At 48.9% G+C, this 21,075-nt stretch overlaps 1 protein-coding gene across 6 annotated transcripts in view; it reads left to right on the top strand.

The window, feature by feature from the left end:
• TRAF7 (TNF receptor associated factor 7) overlaps positions 1 to 21,075 on the top strand; it is a 47,066-nt gene that overhangs the window by 4,775 nt on the left and 21,216 nt on the right. For 2 of the 6 annotated variants that reach the window (XM_037910076.2, XM_043523525.1), the window contains 3 exons: positions 15,578 to 15,696; positions 16,255 to 16,312; positions 17,878 to 17,969. In XM_037910076.2, coding sequence (XP_037766004.1) covers positions 15,616 to 15,696; positions 16,255 to 16,312; positions 17,878 to 17,969 — 231 coding nt within the window. In that variant the 5' untranslated portion in view covers positions 15,578 to 15,615. Of the gene's footprint in view, positions 1 to 53; positions 2,355 to 6,813; positions 6,955 to 14,768; positions 14,885 to 15,577; positions 15,697 to 16,254; positions 16,313 to 17,877; positions 17,970 to 21,075 lie in introns of those variants that run through there. The other 4 variants (XM_043523524.1, XM_027821066.3, XM_043523523.1 and 1 more) reach the window with 4 other exon arrangements.

The following is a 21,075-nucleotide window of genomic DNA, read 5'->3' as shown; positions in this document are numbered from 1 at the left end:
CATTGTGCAGTCAGCTCTTTGGAACACATTCAGCAGTTACCACTTAAAGAAATCCACAGTTATCATTATTCATTGTATTACCGTAGTGGCTAGAGGCCCCAACTGAAAATGGGGCTCCATTTTGCTAAGGGCTGCACATGTACATAGTAAGAACCAGGCCCTGCCCCAGAGAGTTTAGAACCTAAATGGACAAGATGGGACAAAGGGCTTGGTATTTGACAGTGAGGAACTGAGGCCCAGAAAGATGAAGTGACTTGCCCAAGGACACATGGGAAGTCGGTGGCAGAGGAAATTGATCCCAGCTCTCCAATCCCAGTGCCTTCACTCCCATGCGGTGTGGGTGGCGCTTACTGCACTATTTCCCAGAGTCAGACTGAGAAATGCCACAGTAAACTCAAACATGACAATCTGGAAAGTGCTGGATTCGTTTTTTGGAGTGCTCTGCACTGTGGCTGATCTTGCTCCACTGCAAATAAAATGCCTCAGCAAGGTGTGGCTGGGAAAAGGTAAAGATCAGTTTCTCTCTGGTGAAATGTTCCTAAGTGGTGTTGGGCAACCAAGGCCAAACTGGTGCACAAAGGGGTAGGTGTAAGCGTCCAGTGAGTGAAAATAGCTCCAGCAAGGAAGCCGAAGAGATGTGGTGGTGTTAGGTAAGAGTAGTACCTGTATTAACGCCTGGACAGCCATCAAAGCTGCATTCGTGCTGCCAGGGTGAGAAACTCAGAGGCAAGAGGTCTGGGAGGTTGTTCAGTTCAGTTTGTTGTTCTTGATTGTGCAACTCCCAATAAGGCTAGGACCTGCTCTGCAGGAAGCTGCGTCATGTGACAAGCTGGAGGGGAATTACAGAGGAAGGGATTGTGAAGTGAATATGTTTACTTGGGACTGATTCTGAGTGGTGCTGAGGATCCTGCAACTTCCAGTTGACTTTAGTGTGTGCTGTGGGTGCCCAGCACCCTCAGGAACAAGCCCCTTTTTATTATGTTTGATCTTAACGGTCCCTTCTGGCTTTAAAATCTATAAATCTTCCGCTGAGGTAATGTTAGTCTTTCAGACTGCTTATGGCCCCGGTCAAACAACACACCTCCTCCATCCGTGTTATCTGAAGGACGCAGGGGAGAAGATCCTTCCCTGTCTTATTTCTGCACCCTTCGATTAGGAAAACAAGCAACATTTAAAAATCCTGATTGCTTTTCATCCTTTTATGCTGCTTCCCACACACTCCGGCGTCACTTTGTTCTCTTTGGGCAACAGATCCGGGCGTGCTCGGTTTCCCGAACTGGCACAGTCCCATCACGGCGGCGTTGGGGGTCTCAGTGGTGCATTCGAAGATTTGAGGGAGGAATTTTCAAATGGGCCCTGCACTGGTCTAGCTCAGCTCCCACTGAAGTCAAGGGTAAAATTCCCATTGATTGAAATGGGAGCAGAGTTAGGCCAGTGCAGGGCACATCTGAAAATCCCACCACCAGTTTAAAAAGCAAAGCCAAAAAACACGTGTTAGTCCAAATGTCACTGACAGAGTTTTGGTTCATTTTGGATGGTGCAAACTGTCCTCTTCCCCTTAACGCAGCCTCTCTTGAGCTTCAGCTGAGTCAACAGTGACTCTTAGGAGCTAGGAGAAAACATAAATAGGGGTTTGATTTGAAAGCAATGGAGAAGAGCCATGTGTGTTTCCCCTTGGAGATCACTGGCTGCAGCAGGGGCAAACCTAAAATCCTACAACCAGATTCTTATATCATTGGAGCAGGTTTCACAGGCCTGTAACTCCAGTGAGCCGCCTCCTGATCTATGCCAGTGTTAGCTCTTCAGACAGGCTCTCCGCTCAGTAACAGGGCTCTTTGTGATCACAACAATTCCAGTCACCCCAGCGTTCCCTGGGCAGGTCTGCAAACCATGAGCTGCCGTTTATTAAACTGCTGAACACTATGAATAGTTTGAGAATTTCTGTCCTTCTTTGGCCCAGCTCTAAAATCCCTGTGGAGCGAGCACTGTATGTACTAACCTCTCCTTGGAGGTTTGTCAGGCCAGAGTAAATCCGTGTGTGGGGAGGGTTTTCCTTGCTAGTCTAAATCTCTTTGGACTCCGAGAACAACCCAGACGAAGCCGAAATGGAGAGTTGGGATTGGCTGAGCTGTGGGATTTTCCATCTGAATTTACATATCACCCACTTCTCTGCATGCCTTTCTGTTTACATCACTTAAGAGCCAGCGATACACACAGACACGCACACAGATAGTGGAAGAGACATTTTGAAAGAGTAAAAGTCTGCTGGAGCTGGAGCGCTTTGTCCTGGGAGCCACTTGGTGAGCTTTGCTTCTTGCTTCCAGCTCGAATAGCCCGAGTGAATTTCGCACAAGGTAAAGCCCTGTGTAAGGAGTGTCCTGTGCATGTCAGCAGAGTTTCTGTTTGAAGCATAGTCGGAAGGTGGCTGTTGTTTTTTAGTAATCAATGACAAGTGAGGGAAGTATTATGCGTGTTCATAGCTGTATGCAAACCTAAGTAAGGAAGCTGAATGGAGCTAAAATTCAAGTCCTTTGTGGAAGTGGCTGTTACCCTTCGCCTGCACCTAATTGCAATACCTTACGATATCTTAATGTGCTTGTATATAAGGTCAGCTTGATGCATCATTAACCCTTTCCTGTGCAGTGATCAGGGGACTTCACATTTCCAAACCTGTCACAAATGCTAACTAAGGAGGTCTCATATGTCAGCTACTCTTAAAACTGCCACTCCATTGTAAAGTGCTCTGTGTTATTTAAAGGAAACGTTTGAGTGTTTTATTAGTATGGGAGTTGGTACATTTTCGATCTAAAAGCTGCTACTGAATTTCTGCGCTTACATTTGGAAATCACCATTGTCACAAATTTATCTGAAGGAATCAAGGGTCTGTTTTCAAGTGTCAAAGTGCACAGGCTTCCTAGGTCCATTCATGGCTATCTTTTGCAATCCCTGCTCTCCGTAGTCTCTATTTCCTTTGCTCTGACGCTAGTTGAAAGTTTCTCTAGCAGTAGTGTTGGTTGGCTTTCATTGTATCTGATTGTTTCTGTTTTAAGCAGCAAAGTTCAGGGAGATGTTGTAATATGAGCAGACAACTGAAACGCACTGAAATTTTTCTCTTCTCATTGCTTTTGTGACACTTCTAGTAAGGGGGGCAATGGTTGGCATATTTCAGATGAGTCTTTAAAGCAAACCAGTTGCACCCAGAACATGGGTAAAGCAAGTCATCCAATTTCAAAGCAGTGTGAAAAAAAATGGAGGCTACATATGTTTGGGTAGAGATTATGGCTTGTGTTTCTCGGAATGCCTTTCTGCCAGAAGAATCCCCGTAGAGTTCTTTAAATGGAATCGCTGGACCCTGCCAGAGGAATGCGGCCACCATTAGCATGGAACATAGTGGCTGTTTAACGGCGGACAACAGCAGTACACAACAGTTTAGGACAGGAGGTAAAGAAGAAATAGTCATACAATTGGGGTGAGTTTTAGGAAGGCAGAATGTAATGTGCTGCTTTTAGTGTCGAGGGTGAGGCAGGTTTTCTTCCACTTGGCAACAGTTCCCTTGATATTGACAGGGATTTCTTTGATCACTTATTAAACTTTACCACTGGGTATTTGGTGGTGTTTAAATCTCTTCACAATTCAAGTGAAAGATGGCTTTTAAATCCACTGCAACCAATGTGAGTCAAACACCAACGGTTTGATTGATTGAGGACAGATTAGCTTCTGTTCAGCTGCTGCTTTTTCACAGGCAGATTCCTCGGCCACAGAATATCTGAGGAGCCTGTGTATGAATTGTGGGAGCTGGGGAGGTGAGAAGTATAGGGGCTGAGATCAGGGTCTGTGTTTGTACAGTAAGTTCCGTGGTCTGTTATCACTACTTCTGGGTTGGTCAGCAAATTCTGACATCCTGCCCGGAGTAGGCAGCTGTGCTTTGTTTCAGATGTGTATTTCTTGTGCACACATACAATACCGCCAGGACTGAGGTTGGTGTGGATTCCTGGGGGAAGCTTCCCCCCCCCCCCCCCCAAGTTGCCTAAAATTAAGTCGGGGAAAGCATTGGGAAGCATAGTTTTTGTTTTCAGTGCTGCAAGATTGATTGTGACCTTTGACCTCTGATCTAAGCTGTGATGTGATCTAAGGAAAAACTAGATGCTTTATCCCCCTGAAAATTAGTTTTGATCCAGTTGTAAGAAAGTGTACAAGTTATTGATTCCGTTTTTAAAACAAAATATTGCTAATAGTTTGTCCATAACTAAAGCTGACTATTTTCTAGAAGGGGAAAACCACTTCAGAGGGGCTCAGAGAAGAAGCATGATGTCTGAGCCCAGCAAAAGAACACACACAGACTAGACAGGCTGATTCTGTTCCTGAAGAACAGAGACCAGTGCTACAAAACCTGCCGTCCTGCATGGTAGTAACTGGGGCCCCTTTTATTGTACCTCTGTTAACAATATTTTGCATTTCTCCAGCGCAGTCTGTTGGCGGATCTCAACGCACTTTCTAGACCTCTCTAAAAGACTTGCAGTAGCTCGACCAGAAGTTACAGGCTGCTGCAGGAATCACTTGGTGAATTCTCTGGCCTGTGTTGGACAGGTCAGACTAGATCATCATAATGGTCTCTTCTGGATTTAACAATCTATTAATTCAGCTTCACAGCCCCTGTGAGGTGGGTATTGTTATCCCCATTTATACATGGAGACACTGAGACCCAGAAAGGTGAGGTGACTTTCCCAAGGTCGCCTAATGAGACTGCGGCAGAGCCAGGACTAGAACCCATGAATCTGGTCTCCTTTGTGCCTTAGCCACAAGGCTGTCCTTGCCTGGTTTTGCACCAGTCAAGGATTGAATAAACCATATAGCCTGAACGCGGTCGTAGAGAGACTGAGTCCCCTCCAGGACAGAAGTTGTGACCCACTGACAGTGGAAGGAGGCTCACACTGCTGATGGCTGCGCTGTCTCTGTGTTCTGTGCATAGACTTGCAATTTCTAGGGCTGTCTCTGTCGCATACACACAGTTAATGGCTGAGAGAGAGAGAGAAGGCTCTGCTGAGACCTGACATGTGACATGGGTGTCCGGAATTCTTTATCAAGTAGAGAAGGTGTGATATCTCCAGAGACGTTCAAAATCCACAAAGCTGGCCTCCTGCTTGGTAACCAGCCTTTTTAGAGGGATGCCCTCCCTTGAATCCAAGAGCCAGTTCTCAACAGAAGGTGGCTTTTCAGCTTTCCATCAGACAACGTTTTTTGGCCTAGAAGTAAAACATAGACAGCCCATTCTTATTGCAGCTTGGCAAAGTGGAGAAAGCTCAATCCAACATGGCAGATTCTGTGTGGATTAACTGACCACCCAAAAACTGACTCAGGGAAGAGTTCTGGGTACGAAGAAATGTGACAGAACCTGGGAGATGTAGTTACCGATTCCCCATCGTCTCGTCCCCCACTCCAAACACGTCCTTCCCTTTCCATCTGCATTTGGCCCAGCGTGCTCAACGGTTGGACCAGCTCACCATTTACTTCACTTTGTTGCCCTCTCCCTGCCCTGTAATATTCTTTCCTAGGTGCTGTGCAAATAAGCTAAAGAATGTGTAACCCTCTAGTACAGATTTGCAGAAGTTTGTGATTTTTTGTTATTAAAATACCTGCTATGAACTAAAGAAATTCTATGCCTCAGGGGCTCACACGAGATACAGTAAGAGGGGATACACACACACACCCCCACCCTCACACCCCACCCTCCGTCCATCCTCGCCACCGTTAGGCTGGCTCCATGCACTGGCTGTGTTCTCTAGCAAACAGCCCTCCTTGGTATGATTTCAGTAGCATAGCGTAGCATTAGAGACCACTCCAGTGAAGCTGGCAGGGGGAGGAAGAAAGCTACACATATGAGGCTTCTTAACTGGACGGTACGGACCATTCGGCACATAAAATTGGGAGGTGGCTGCACATTCGTTGGCAAATACCAGACATTTTGCAATATGAGGTTTCCCACCTTTCAGGTCCTTCTTCTTAGGTGCAAGTCTGTATCTAAGGAAATGCATTGGAGGGTTTCTGCCCCGCCCCAGTGAAAGTGTCCACATCACAAAACCCATCATGCCCCTCGGCCCCCTGTGGCCCAAACACGGAACACAGGTTGGGACGTAGACCCAGAAAGAGAAACAGAACTGTATTCAAGCAGGAGGATGGAAATACTGGGGGATTCCTTGTCTTGGGGAAATGGCTCTTCCTAGACCTGGCCTTCCTGCGCCCATTCCTGTTGTAAATAACCCTCCCCAGTGAAAGGGAGGGGACGCCCGGTTTCTGGGGAGCTCAGGGACCAAAAAGAGGGACATCCCTGGAAACAAGCAGGTTCACTTTTCCCACTGCCTTGTAGGCAAGTGCATGAGAGAGGCCAAAGGCTAGACTGGCCATAGGGAACACGCTCCCCTCTTACGCAGAAGTGCTCTTCCTGAGCAGGAAGCAAAGGAGGACTTGTGGCACCTTAGAGACTAACCAATTTATTTGAGCATAAGCTTTCGTGGGCTACAGCCCACTTCATCAGATGCATTCAGTGGAAAATACAGTGGGGAGATTTATATACATAGAGAACATGGTTGAGGCATCTGGGCTTGGGAAGGGCAGTGGGGGAAATTCTCATTGCTGCTGACCCTGCGGAGAGAGGGTTGCTGTCCCTGTGAGCTGTCAGCCAGCCCCAGATTTTGTGGCTGGGTCACTTACGCAGGAATTCTGGGACCTAAAAGTTCAGTGTGAGGACTTGAATCCAGCCCACCTCCCTCGCTGCAGCTGCTTACGGTCAGTCATGTGATTTAGTGAAAGGCTGCGAGTGCTTCCTCTTTTTGATTTTCTCTTGGCAAAAACAGGGAAGCTGCTTTTAGAAATAAGCTGCATGGCAGAGGAGCTCCACAGACATCTGGATCTAGTCAGGCTGGCTAGCTGTCCTCCCAGGCCTGTCCCTTTCCTAAGGTATGACCCCAAGGCCTTTGCCACTAGCTATGGCCCCTGGCCATGTGAACTGTTGATGCTTGCTTGGCTTTCTGGTGCAAAATGGAGATGTCCCTTTCCCTGCAGCAGTTGGTTGGATACCCCCTGCCCCTGTGGGAGATGACCCTATAAAGTCCTGGGTGGGAAAACTCAGCGAGGGTCTCCAAAAATCAGGACTCTAGGGCCTTCTCTGTGGAGATCTGCAGGGGGCTGCTTGGGTGGACACCTGAGGCCACTTGCTTTTCTGAGCAGCTGAGAAGGACATCGCAGTCCCAAGGATGTTGTTATTTCTTGTACATCTTGTATCCTAAAGGCTTCCTTCGGGATCACGGTGTGCACGTATTGTGTATAACACAGAGTACGTCCTGGCATGAATGCGACATTGGGGCAGCCGGCCCCCTCACCTCAGGATGCGATTTTTGTCCTCCTCAACAGTGCTTGGAGCGGGGAAGCTGAAGGAAAATGCAGCGTGCTGTAGGGAAGTGCTGCAGATTCATCCAGGGGTGCTCTGCCTTCTGGGCTAGAGTTGATTCACTGCCCCCGCATGGCGTGAGGAGGATGTGGCTTTCGGATGTAAAATCAAAGTCCTGCCCACTTGTGGCCATCTAAGATCCCATGATCATTTTTGCAAGAGTCGAAAGGTGCTAACCCTAGTGGCCTAAGCAAATTCCAGCTTGAGTCTTTGACATTTGGCCTCCCTGGAATTCCCCTGGTGTCGTGGGCTGGGATATTCTTCATTGTCAGTTGGGCAACTGTTCTATAAGGTGGCTGCTTTTTAGAGGTGGCTGCATTTCAGGACTCAGTGAAGTGATTCCTAGGTAGGGGGTTAACGTAGTCTGGGATGAAAGATGATATAAATAGAAATCTGAGTTGTGACTGCTGCTGTTCTGTAAGCAGCCGATATTCCACTCGGCATCCTGCCCATTGCTTGCATTCTGCTGGTTTGCCGTTCAGGGAAGACCTGAAGCCAACTCCGTCTGCCTAGCTCAGGGGGGCTGCTCAGCCAAGGAGACGTTTAGAAAGAAGAGTGGAAAATCCCCGTCTTCTGGCCAATGTTCCTTTATTTAGGGTTGGATCTAAAGGCCACTGAAGCCAATGGCATCTTTCCGTCTATTTGAATGGGCTTTGGATCAGCCCCCAAGAGGGTGTGTACTTTCCCCATCTTTGATGTACCTGCTCAGGTCCCTTGAGAATTCAACAGTTACACACTCCCATCTGGAGAGGACAGGGAACCAGGGCCCCACGGGTCATGCAATTACATGACTGCACAAATTGCCTCTAATTGTCCTTCCTTTGACTAGTCCATCCCTGTGCCCCAAACCAGAGCTTCCCTTTCCTTTGTGAAGTCTCCATCCCGTATGGTTGCTAAGAAACCCTTCCAAGGGAGAGAGAGTGAAATGGAGTCTGCCTGAGTCTGCACGCGCCTGAAACATTCCCCAAGGAGGCAATTTGCTTCTCTTAATCTCAGGAGGTGTTTGTTCACTCTGAGCCTAACAAGAACACCTTAAATGTCAGCTCTTCTAGCTCCGCTCGCTGTGGGAGGAACGTCAAGCGGGAGCGCTGCTCCCCTGCTGCTGGATGAAATGGTGGGCACTGGAATGGAGGGAGAGGGCAGGGAGCAGGTAGATGCTGCCAAGGTTTGCTAGGGTGGGGAATCACGAGTTCAACCTCTTTCCCTCAAATTTAAGTCCCCTCTGTTCCTGCCCTAAAGGGTGGGGGAAAGGAGAAACCTCCCCTCCCCAACAGCAAGCATCTCAACTGCTTCCTGCTTGCCAAAATACCACACCAACTCCCGCACTTCCTGGGTGCCCAAGCCCCTACCCAGCTCCCCCTTAACCACTCCTGCAGAGCAATTGCCTACTGAATCCTTGCCCTCTGTGCTGGGGCTCGTGCAATGCGCTGGGACTCGGGGGGGCAGCACAAACGCAGCTGAGCTGAACCTAAATCACATGGGGTGCTTGGCTGTCTGCGTGAGCGCTGGCACCCTGGCTGCCAGTGGGGCTGGGAACGGTTGGAAATGGGCGCAGCGGTATCCTGGCCTGGGCAATGGGGAGGAGACATGCATTTGCATTAGGAGTTATTAATACAGTAGCACCAGAGGCCCCATCATGCTAGGCACTGTACAGCTACATAGGAAGAGATTGTGAACTCTGGGAGAAGGACTCTGAGCAGACTGGCCAGAGAGAGTCAGTGGTTTGCCCGAGGGCACGCAGAGAGTCGGTAGCAGAGCTGGGAATTGAACCCTGGTCTGCTAAGGCCCAGCCCAGTGCCTTAACCCCAAGCCCATATTATTTATTCCCATTCTTTGGCCTCTACAGCGATACTCATGACCAATTGCCAGGCTCTTGGTGGTGTCCAGCACCGCTTGAGACTCTGCTCATCTCTGGATTGAAGCAGCGCCATGCTGTTCGTGAGACCACTCCAGTAACTCTTAACATCTCCTACGGGAGGTGGCGTTTGAAAGTGGCCAGTGCACTGCTTCCAAAGAAATGGAAAATATTATCCCACAATGACTTTTTAAAACAGTCTCCGGTTTCTTGCTTTCTGAAACCACAGCCTGTTCCAAAAGTTTAGTTCTAGGGAACAGTTCTTTTCCCAGGACTGATCTATTGTACTGTGAATACTGGACAGTTGTGCAACATGGAACCGAAAACCTGTACAGTGTGTCCTGTCAGGCAGGGCTGAGTGGTGTCCTTTGGGCTCACGAGCAGAAAGTTTAATATAAACATGGCCCGGCACGATTGTCATGCTTATAAGGGCTGATCTACACTTCACAGTTAGTATGCGACAGCTGCCTAGGTGAGGGGTGTGAAGAAACCAGCCCCCTGACTGACTCAGTTATGCCAACTTAACCCCAAGCGTAGATGCAGCTGTCTTACCAAAGAGTCATTCGGAGTGAGGGTGTTCCTGCACCGATGGGAAACCCTTTCCGCTGGCGCAGATAGCCTCTGCACTGCTATGGGGACATAGCTTTTCCGGCGTAGTCTCGGTCGCGTAGAGAAATCTGTAAGTGCGAATTTAGGCTAGGTTGTTGGGCATGTGGTGGTAGCCCGCGAGGCAGTGCTCCATTGAGCCAGTGCTGTACAAACCCCCACAAAGACAGCTCCTGCCCCAAAGAGCTTAAATTGACATAGTGCAGAGGCCGCATTTAGAGCCCTGGAAACCGAAGTCCTGAATGGAGGGAGCTGCCAGGGCAGGGGTCTGTCTAGTCCAGTCTCATCTTCAGTGGTTAGTGCCAGCTGCTTGGGAGAAGTGGACCAGAAACACTGTGCTGGCCAAATATGCAATCGCTGGCCAGAGCAGATGTTTCTCCCGATCTGACCTCTGTTAGTGTTGGCTCGTGCCCTGAAATAGGAGGGTTTGGCTCCCTGTTTAGTTTAATTATTTTCGTCCTCTCTAGTTGACCTGGAGATGTTCTTCCCTGTACAGATGTCTAATCCTGCATTGAATCCTCTTAATTAAGCTCTTGGACTCTGTTATCCAGTGGCAGTGAGTACCAAAGGATAACTATGCCTTGTACAAGCCTCTTGCCTTTCAAATTCAGCTGTCCCCTCTTTATCCACCAGACAGATATAGGAATGCAAGCTTCTCTGCACTGTCCATCCCCAAAGCGCCTCAGCCTTGACGAAGAAGGGGAAACTCAAGAGGGGAGCTCTGTCTCCTGGGCCCTGTGAATCCTTGTCTGCTGTGATGTAAAACTGGACTGAGTGACCCCGATGGGTGTTCCATGGTATCGCGCTGTAGTGGGCCCACACACTGAAGTTTCCATCATTGGAGCAATTAATGTACAATACTGCAGGGTTTTCTCTGTGGTCTGGGAAGTCTCCGAATAGCCATCAGATGGGTAACTAAAGTTCTCCACAAACCCTGGTCTGAATCTGAACTGGTGAGCTAGAGATGGCAGGCTCTGCATCTCATTCCCAATGGCCTGAGGCACCCAGTTCATGTCATGCACTTAACATGAGTCTTTCCACACCAGTTAGTTGTTTTGAACAGAATTTGGGATGGGGGCCTTGTTGCGACTTGGTGTGCATGTTTGTACTGCAAGATTGTGGGTGTGGAGAGCCTGGCACCCTTTCACCTGGAAGATGTCGCCTCCCCTAGGCCGAGAGAGGAAATGCTGCATTACTTTAGGTGAGGAGATTCAATATCACTGTGATCGTTCTGAACAGCAGGCTCAGAAATAACAGCTAGGGAGGACTCCCTCTTAATTTGCTCCACCCTCTCCCCATCTCTGTCACCAAAAGTTTCATGCATTTCTTTACATGGGGCCCAGAACCCGCCAAATAAACAGCTCAGTGTCTGGTGGCTGTTGGCTGGGCTTTGCTGTTTAAACAAAAACCCACATGAGCTGCCTTACTGTTATAAGCCAAGGCCTGATGTGTGCAGGGTGAGAACCACGCCCACATGGAGTCCACTGAAGTCAGTAGGCATGCATCTGAGCATCAGGACCTGCTCACAAAAGTCTCGTCCCAGGATCAGGACCCAGGACTCCTGGCTGACGCTACAGTAACAAACCAGGACTCCAGCCCTACATTAAAAAGCCTGGTGATTGTGTACTATCGAGCCAAAACCATGCGGGCACTGCTGTGAGTTGTAAGCTCCCAAAGGGTTTGTTTGTGTCAAACCTGTCAGAAATAATGATATTAAAAAGATGGACAAATACCTTCATAACATTCTCTTTTTACCATGAAATTTGCTAAAACAATGAATTGGTTCCATCCCAGCAAATGTGTTCAAACAGGATCGGGCTTCAGCCAGCACTAAAGAAAGCAAACTCAGAATTTTCAGTGATTGTTTGTGGGCAATTGTGCGGCTTTGCAAATCTGAACCTAGTGAAATAGTTTAACCAGCTGAATAAGGGAACAGGGGTCTGGCAGCTTCCTGTCCTAAAGGAGCTGGAACTGCGAGCGAGATCCAGGAATCACAAACTTTTAATTGAATAAAGGTTTCTCTCCTGGTGTCGTCTGCCATGCAGCTCGGATCACGCTGAAGATAACTTTTGCAAAAATGTAATAGCTTAACAGAAAACCACGTGTCCTATTTCTGCCGGTGCAGGACCAGCCCATGCTACATGGTCTGAAAGCCCAGCACCATTGCCCTGAATCATAGAATATCAGGATTGGAAGGGACCTCAGGAGGTCATCTAGTCCAACCCCCTGCTCAAAGCAGGACCAATCCCCAATTTTTGCCCCAAATCCCTAAATGGCCCCCTCAAGGATTGAACTCACAACCCTGGGTTTAGCAGGCCAATGCTCAAACCACTGAGCTATCCCATCAGCATGGACACATGTACAAAAAATAGCAAAACTGCCATTGACTAGTCCACAAGGCCAGGAGCAGGCCTGTATCGACCACACTCTTGACTATGGGCCAGCCTTAAGGACGGGTGGTGAAGAAGAATTTCAGTCCACTGCTTCCTGAGCTGGGAGTTCTGGGGAGGCAGCCTACTTTGACTCTAGGTACAGAGGTTACTTCGAAAATCTCAGCAGCAGTAATCTTCCACCCCAGCTGATTCAGAGTGATGTGGCCAGATTGCCAAGGGAAATGTGGCAAGCCCTTGTTTGGATGTTGGGTGGCCTTGAAGGGAGGAAATGGGAGAATTGACCCTTCACCTATAAAAGCTCTTGGCTGTGATTTGAATATGGAGTTTTTGCCACGTGCTGGAAAGGTGGCTTGGGAGGCTGTGACAGGACCCCCGGGGTACAGCTTGGGACTGTGGGACTGCTGTGCCCCCTTAACTCTCCAGCCTGGGCTGTCTCTCACAATGCTTTGCCAGTGCCAAGCAGTAAACCCCTCCAGGCATTGTGATCACTCAGTCACCAGCATGCAGAGACACACCCAGCTAAGGTGTGTGAATGCTCTTGTGAACTGTACACAGGGAAACACCAGCAAGCCTCCCAAGTCCTTCTTTGGAGCAGGGCAAGTTTATTAACTAGCTCACGACTTCATCAAAAGAAAGTGGACATGCACCAGCCTTTGTAACCTGAGCAGATTCCCCACGCACTTCAGACAAACTCCCTGGTTAAGAGAAAACATTACAATAAGTGTACTAGCTACAGAAAGATAGATTTTCAGTTATTATAAGTGGCAGGCATAAAAGGTCAGAGATAGTTACCAAAGACAATAAAAGGTAAAAAGAACAGGAGTACTTGTGGCACCTTAGAGACTAACACATTTATTAGAGCATAAGCTTTCGTGGGCTACAGCCCACTTCATCGGATGCATAGAATGGAACATATAGTAAGAAGATATATACATACATACAGATAAGTTGGAAGTCGCCATACAAACTGTGAGCGGCTAATTAGTTAAGATGAGCTATTATCAGCAGGAGAAAAAAACTTTTGTCGTGATAATCAAGATGGCCCATTTAGACAGTTGACAAGAAGGTGTGAGGATACTTAACTTAGGGGAAATAGATTCAATATGTGTAATGACCCAGCCACTCCCAGTCTCTATTCAAACCCAAGTTAATGGCATCTAGTTTGCATATTAATTCAAGCTCAGCAGTTTCTCATTGGAGTCTGTTTTTGAAGCTTTTCTGCTGCAAAATTGCCGCCCTTAAATCAGTCTAAATCCTAAACCTTATTTGACTAACCAGTATTTGGATCAAGTAGTTTTTCTCATCCCACTGGATGTTGCAGGTAGGTTACAGTCCTTAATACACAGGCTTCCCATTTACGCCTGGGACCAGTCTCCTCAGTTCAAAGTCTTTGCCTTCCCGGTGTTTTTGTTGCTTTCACTGTAGGTGAGGGAGGAGAAAGGTAATCACATGGTGCCACTGTCCCTTATTTTATACACTCAGTCCATGTATCTGGAAAATACTAGCCCAGACATGTCCTGGTGGGCCATGCTGAGTCACTGAGTTGAACAATCCCCCCTGGTGAGGTGCTTGCATAACTGCCCTTGAATTGTAAATCCCTTGTTTACTGTTCCCGGGCTGGTCAGTGACTGGTGATGATCATTCTGCGCCTGCCCCAGGGTTGGTCACCTCCTTTGTCATGGTCACTGGAGAACTAGCAGCGGGCAACTCCCAAACTCACAACATATTTCACTCACAACCATACTGCAAAATCTCATGACTTCATGCTCACGACCGATATACATATTTTTGACAGAACCATGGGTTTCAGCAGATCATGACCTTTCCTCTGATATCTTACATGGCATGCTTTGCATGAAATAGCACAACCATGTATGAATGATGAATGTGGGGGTTACAGGGCACTACTTTAAGGTCCAGTGTGTCACAGAGGTCTAAGCTTCGACGTTAGAGTGAACCAATCTAGGGACCAATCCGAGCAGGGTCAGCTCAGCCCAGTGTGTACGCTTCACTGTGCGAGTCTCCTTCCGATGTAGCTTTAAAGCCAGAGGTCCTGCTTGTTCTCTAGGGATGCAGAAGCCCCCCCTACTGCTTTTGTAAGATCAGGTTTGCCCTGGTACCTGTGGCAAAATTTCCCCTTCTGCTGTTGTGCATCCTCCTATATACTTGCTGCCACTCTCCACCCTAGAGGTGGCTGCATTTCGGGGGCGCTGTTTGTACAGAGTCTTGGAAAGCATTTTGGGAAATGGAAAATAAAATTCTCTCTCATGCTCAAGCCATTTATCCAAGTAGCTCTGAATCAGGGGTTCTCAAACTGGGGGTCGTGACCCCTGAGGGGATAGTGAGGTTATGACCTGGGGTGTCATGAGCTGTCAGCCTCCACCCCAAACCCCGCTTCACTCCAGCATTTATAATAGTGTTAAATATAAAAAAGAGAGTTTTTAATTCATTAGGCGCGGGGGGGTCGCATTTACAGGCTTGCTGTGTGAAAGGGGTCACCAGTACAGAAGTTTAAGAACCACTGGTCTAGATCTCTCTCAGCCTTGTTCAGACTCCTCGGAGTGCCATTCTCTTGTGGATAACCAGGTAATTATTTGGGATCCATTTCAGGTTACACCATCCCATCATGATAGCTACATGTGTAGGGTAGAGGCTGGGGGAGAGAAGGGGAAAGCGGCAAAGGATCTGCATTAGGGGAGAGTAGCAAGTGGGTGTCGGTTGGGAAGGAGGGAGAGAGCCGGGAGAGAAAGAGGGCTAATGGAACTGTGGAAGAAGAGAGGACCAGGAAGGGAAGAGAACAATAACTAATCCCTGCAGAGAGAGCACCTCTTCTCAGTCACGAGCGAGCTGTGCTGCATCGTGTATCTTACACTTTAAAGAGACTCCTGTGTATTGTTGCTGGTGGGACCCTGTCTCACCAGGGCAGAGTTCCGAGTTCAGAGCTGTCTGTCTGCCCCTAAAGCACGGAAGCTACGTTTTTAGAAACGGCCAATGCTTTTGGGCCTCTCAGTTTTTGGGTGACCAACTTGACACCTTTGAAGAGACCTGGTTTCGAGAAAGGGCTGAGCCTCCACCCTCTGAAAAAAGCTCGGACTCCTTTAAGGCATCTTCAGTTAGAGACCCATGTTCAGCAGTCGCTCTTGAAAGCCTGAATGTAGTGTAGCCATGCGTGGACAGTATAATGTCAGAAGGAGATTCATGGGTTAGGAGGGACGTTCTTCTGATCTCCTCTGCCCCTGCAAAAATAACCAACCCTCCAACTTTTTGTTCTTCCTCCAGAGCAAACTTCCCATGACTAATAAATGCTGGCCTAGATTATGAGCTCAAACAAGAGCGCTCGCTACAATCGCTTCTGCAGTGGCGCAGCAAACATCACTACGTCTGAGAACACTAACGGAGTAAGGAGCAGAGCAGGGGCGAGAGATTGGTGGAGGGGGGGAGGAGGAGAAGTATTCCTGGCCTCTTACGCCCTCCTCTTTGTTTGGCCAAAATAAAGATGATGAATGAAAATTTGGCCCTTGGGGCTGCGATCTCCACAAATAAAATCTTAGCAATCTTCTTGTGTATTTTACCAACCTTGGCTGAGTAGCAATCCCCAGTCTGTGCCAGATCAACATAAGAACATAAGAATGGCCAGACTGGGTCAGACCAAAGGTCCATCCAGCCCAGTATCCTGTCTTCCAACAGTGGCCAATGCCAGGTGCCCCAGAGGGAGTGAACCTAACAGGTAATGATCAAGTGATCTCTCTCCTGCCATCCATCTCCACCCTCTGACAAACAGAGGCTAGGGACACCATTCCTTACCCATCCTGGCTAATAGCCATTAATGGACTTAACCTCCATGAATTTATCCAGTTCTCTTTTAAACCCTGTTATAGTCCTAGCCTTCACAGCCTCCTCAGGCAAGGAGTTCCACAGGTCGACACATGGTGACATTAATTCTGCCTTCCTTTCAGACGAGAATGGAAACGACTTTTGGGCCTGCCTATTCCGCTGTGACCACCATCACGAAAGGTGAGCATCTCGCTGCCCCGGAGCACTGCAGCCTTGCCGGAAGGGCAACTTACCACTTTGATTGAATTCTTCCTTCGCTGCACAGATTGAAGTGAACCAAAGCTAGTCACTGCGCGTTCGCTGAGGGACAAGCAACAAGTCACATGCGGTCCCAGCCCAGCTTATTCTAGGGCTCTGATCACCAGGCAGGACAGAGATAAGTGTCCGTGGAAATGCTTTCCAATCAGTCATACTTCACGGTGCTGCGGGGGGGGCCCCTGCTCTGCCCAGGACTGCACAGCAGTGTCCGTTCTCTCCCCTGTTCCAGTTACGGTCCCCTCCTTGTGAACCTCCCAAGCGCTTGCTGTTAGGGCAGATACTTTCCATCTTGCTCTCTGCCCAAATGTGAATTATTTTGGACAGGTTGAGCAAAATCCCCTCAAGTTGTTTTGAGTTCAGCAAGGGGGGACTTCACTTTTCCCATTTAAGAACAAATAAATCCTTGCCCTTTCTTCTTCATTTAAAAAAAAAAAAAAGTGCACAGGATCCAAGAAAGGGAGTCCACAACCACCCGAACCAAAAGTCCCCTTTAAGAAGACCCTCAAACCTACCCCAGCTGACAGAATTCTCTTACTGCTCTGGGAAGCAGGCAGGCTTTCTCCCTTTTCCTCGGGCATCAAGTCGGGGAAGGAGCAGCTTGCTGGAGGGCATAAGGCCCTTATCTCAGAGCCTTGAGACAGAGCAACCAAACTTACCATCAGCGAACAGAAGTCTAGGCCAGGCTGGTGTCCAGGGGCCTGCAACCCACAGCATCCAACATGACTTCTGGTCCCCTGAGTGCTCAGCTTCCCTTTTCCTGTTTAAATAGCCCAGCATCACTGCGGGGCAGGGTGCTCCTCGATTGCTCCCTCGCCGTCTTGGCTGTAAGCGCCAGACTATCCCTTAAAGGGGTAGTACGCCCCACCTCACAGGGCTCCAGCCAAACAGGGTCGGAGCAGGGCATGAACATAGACCTCACAGAGGACCAGTGGCTTTGCTTGCCTTGACAACATTGCTTTTGCTTTAGCAAAGCTAAGACTCTCCTACCACAGGCACAAGTGACATAGTAAAAGGAGCGCTCCCGTTATACTGCATGCTCACAAAGGGGCGAGTAAAGGTTACACTTGCCGCTGTACCTGTCACATTTCCAGACGTTTGAGTAGTTACATTTACAACCTTAGTGTAAATTCGTAACAAGCTGATCTTTATATGAACGTCTCCTCTCTGGGTATAGCCGCCTTCCCTGGCGCCCAAGGAATATCCAGACCTCCCCTGATATAAACAATTTACAAGAGGATAAATGTTAAGACTTTTCAGACTATTTTAAGCTGATAGCTCGAGCGGAATGTCTGTTTCTCTTTCTTGCTGGGCCAGCTCCCCTCAAGGAAGCACTGGTGATAAGGTCTTGATTGCGCTGCCCTTCCTGGAGAGAGGGGAAATCCCTATTCCTTTTCTTTCGCGTCTCCTAAGTTTGCAGCCGCGTTCGCAAGAGCCCTTGCTCGTTAAAGGTGCCGCGAAAAACCTGAAATGTTTCTTTTGCTTTAAAGCTGACGGGACCAATACCTTTAAGCAGCACCGTAGGACTCCATCCTCATCCAGCACGCTCACCTACTCCCCGCGAGACGAGGATGATGGCATGGTACGTATTTCACGGGAGTGACCTTTCTGATCCCACTCGCAGGGGAGCGCATTGTCTGATTATCCCTTTTGAGAGCACTCTGCCAGGCAAGTCTCGATCAGGGCATGTGCAGTTCCTGGACAGGACAGTAGCACAGCTAGACCTGTCTGGTCTTTGCCTGGTTTACTGGAGACACAGAGTGGTGCGACAGGGACCTGTGGGAGGGCAGGTAAGTATCGCTGTCCCTGTTTGGCAGACAGAGAGGTGGCGGTGCTCGCTGATGGTCGATATCAGAGTCAGGATTAGACCTCCGCGTTCGTGGCTGCCCCTGTCTGGTGCTCAGACCGCGAGGCCATGTGTCTGTCAGGCTCTAGCAGTTTGTAGCTGGGGTTAGATGTATGCGTGGGACTCTTCAGACTGCAGCCTTAGCTTTGGAGGTGATGGGCCTCATTTTCAAAAGCAGGTGCCAGAGTTGTGCCCGCTGAATGTCCATGCAGACCAGCTGCAAAGCCCACAGGTCTACTTGTGCCCATGCAGCAGCTCCCCGTGCAGGAACATTCTGCCCCAAGTGTCACTTGTTACCCAGGGTGGAGAAGGGCTTGAAACAAAACTGTTTTTCGAAGGGTTTGGGGTCACAGTTGCGGCCTGCCGGTCTGAACCAGGCCCCTTTTCAGTGGCGCCAGCCGCACCAGTTAGATAAGTAGCTACTTCCACAGAATCTTTTCCTGTTTGCACCTCTAGAGGGGGCCCCTCACCAGAGAATGAAAATCTGGAACCCAGAATCCGAGCTAGACAGGCCGTGATTGTGCCGAAGGGCTGTGCTTCATATTCACCCCATCCACTGGAGCCAGTGGGTTTTACCCCAGCCACGGATGACCCAGTGTGAAGTCCTTAAAGCAAAACGTTGCCGAGTCTCCAGATAGCCTCGCAAAAGGAGACCTTCTTGTTTGTATCTGGCTAACTGATTCATCACACACACATCTCTGAGTAACTTCCCTCCTCCAGGATCAGGTGTTAGCACAGGGTTTGAGAGCAGTGTGGTTACGGGGCAGTTACATCTAACTTAGACTGAGGGCTTTTTGAAACAGTCTGAGTAGACTTTGTCAGACTTCGATAATGCTTAGTCCTGCCATGAGTGCAGAGGACTGGGCTAGATGACCTCTTGAGGTCCCTGCCAGTCCTGCGATTTTATGATTCTTAATTTCAATGCACATAGTTATGGGAGGGATGTAGGGCTTGATCGGTTTCTGGTGCTGTTCCGCCAAAGTGCAAAGCACATGCTTAACTTTGAGCATGAGAGTAATCCCGTACAGTTAAGCATGTGCTTCAATGTTGTGCTGGATCGGGGCCAGACTGCTCAGCAATTTGCAAGATCGGGCCCCTAAACCTTCCCCTAAATTGTTGTGTCAAGGGCTGTGGTGCTTTTGTGAAAACCTCCACACCCTCTTGTCATTCAGTTAAAAAAAACACATAAGAGAATTGTTATTAATATGAGGCCAGATCCTCATCTGGGTTCCATCTGTATAGCTCCGCTGGCTCCCTGGATCTGGTCCATTACGCCTGCTACACTGCCCTGCTCTTGAATCCTATGTTCCGAGCATTGATTTGACGCATTCCTCTAACATCTAGTGCTTTAAAACCCTAACAATATAGACAGAGGAAAAAGATTCCAGCTGGGATTTTCAGAGGAGACTAAGTTAGAGACCTAGGTCCCCTTGCATGTAGGGCTCCAAACGCCAATCGAAAACAAAATAGATCTCTTGTAAGAGCTGTCCCCACCAAAATGTGCAACGCGTCTTCCCTACAGTGCTACACATCAGTCAGCAAAAATAGCAATAATCATAACGAACACGGGAAGCCACCCAGTTGGTGAAGAGCTCTGGACAAGGAGAACTGCGAAGCCATGACTGCCTGAAATCCCAGACTGACTCTCGCTAACCCTTGGGAAAAGCTTCCGTTCCCTTCCCCAGAAGGTGCCAGAGTCTCGTCACCCATCGCAGAGGCAGCTGCAGGCAAACCTGAGCTCTCTTGGGAATAGGATAGTTTTCTTTTAATTGCTGGTAACGAAACCAAAAGTAGCCAAGTGCTGTCTTCATGCGGGGCGAGTGCTGCTGGTTGCCCTACTGGGTGGTGACCAAAGGCTGTTCGGAAACCTACACAGCATGGACCTATCCTTGTTGGGCCCTGCGGGAACGTGACGAGGGTACAAGCTATGGGCCCGGTTTTCATTTACACGATGGCTGCTCTAGCAGTGTGCGAAATGTGCCGTCTTCCCAGCACAGTGTGAAGTGGCCTTAGTGTAAATGCTAATGGCTAACGCTGAGTATCAGGAAACGCTTGACAATGGTGGGCCTGTTTCTGCCCTTGGATATGGATTCTCAGCTCCCACTCTGTTCGGTCGGGGTTGTGCCTGGGGGCGGAATAATGCCTGTGAAATGCGCTAGGTTGTTAATTCTCCACCAAGGGAAGTTATGGAAGCCCCATCGCTTGCGTTATCTGAAGATGGAATGGACAGAATTTTGAAGGATCTGGTGTGAAACAACCCAGCCTTGGCGGAGGAGGGCGAGACTAAACAGCACCTCTGCTAACAGACCTCGTCCCTCTCAAAGCTCTGGGAGAACCAATTTGTGCCAAATCGTCACTGCTGGTCACCAAGCCCCTGGGCCAGGCAGTCCCTAGTGGTCGTTAGCTGGCTCATTAAAGCCTTGCTCCGTGTAGATCTGTGTCCATGTGCATCCAGGAGACAGACGTTCTCCTTGTGTGGCACGTGAAGCTCTTCTGTCGCCCTGGGCCCTGAGTTGTTTTAGTTTTATTGCAATAACGGCTTGACGCTGCATGGAGCCCGGCCCCATTGCGCTTTGTGCTGCTCACACACGTAGTGAAAGACATTTCTGCCCCAAGGCGCTTACATCTGAATAGCCCAGAGCAAGGGAGGAAGAGGAACCTGCCCAGGTGGGGCAGCAGGGAATAAAGCCTAGGTCTCCTGTCTGTGGCAGCATGCTGCCTCCATGCTTTTGTATCGGCAAAACCGAGGGCGATATTTACCTCGAGGGGGTCACCTCCCCAGACATCCGATTTTGCTCACTGTCGCTTTCCTTTCAAAAATTCTAAGTTAACTCATCTATTC

The sequence above is a fragment of the Chelonia mydas genome, chromosome 10, assembly GCF_015237465.2.
Source record: "Chelonia mydas isolate rCheMyd1 chromosome 10, rCheMyd1.pri.v2, whole genome shotgun sequence".
NCBI lineage: Eukaryota > Metazoa > Chordata > Testudines > Cheloniidae > Chelonia > Chelonia mydas.
The sequence above is the reverse complement of the archived record's forward strand: the minus strand, read 5'-3'. Positions and strand labels throughout refer to the sequence as shown.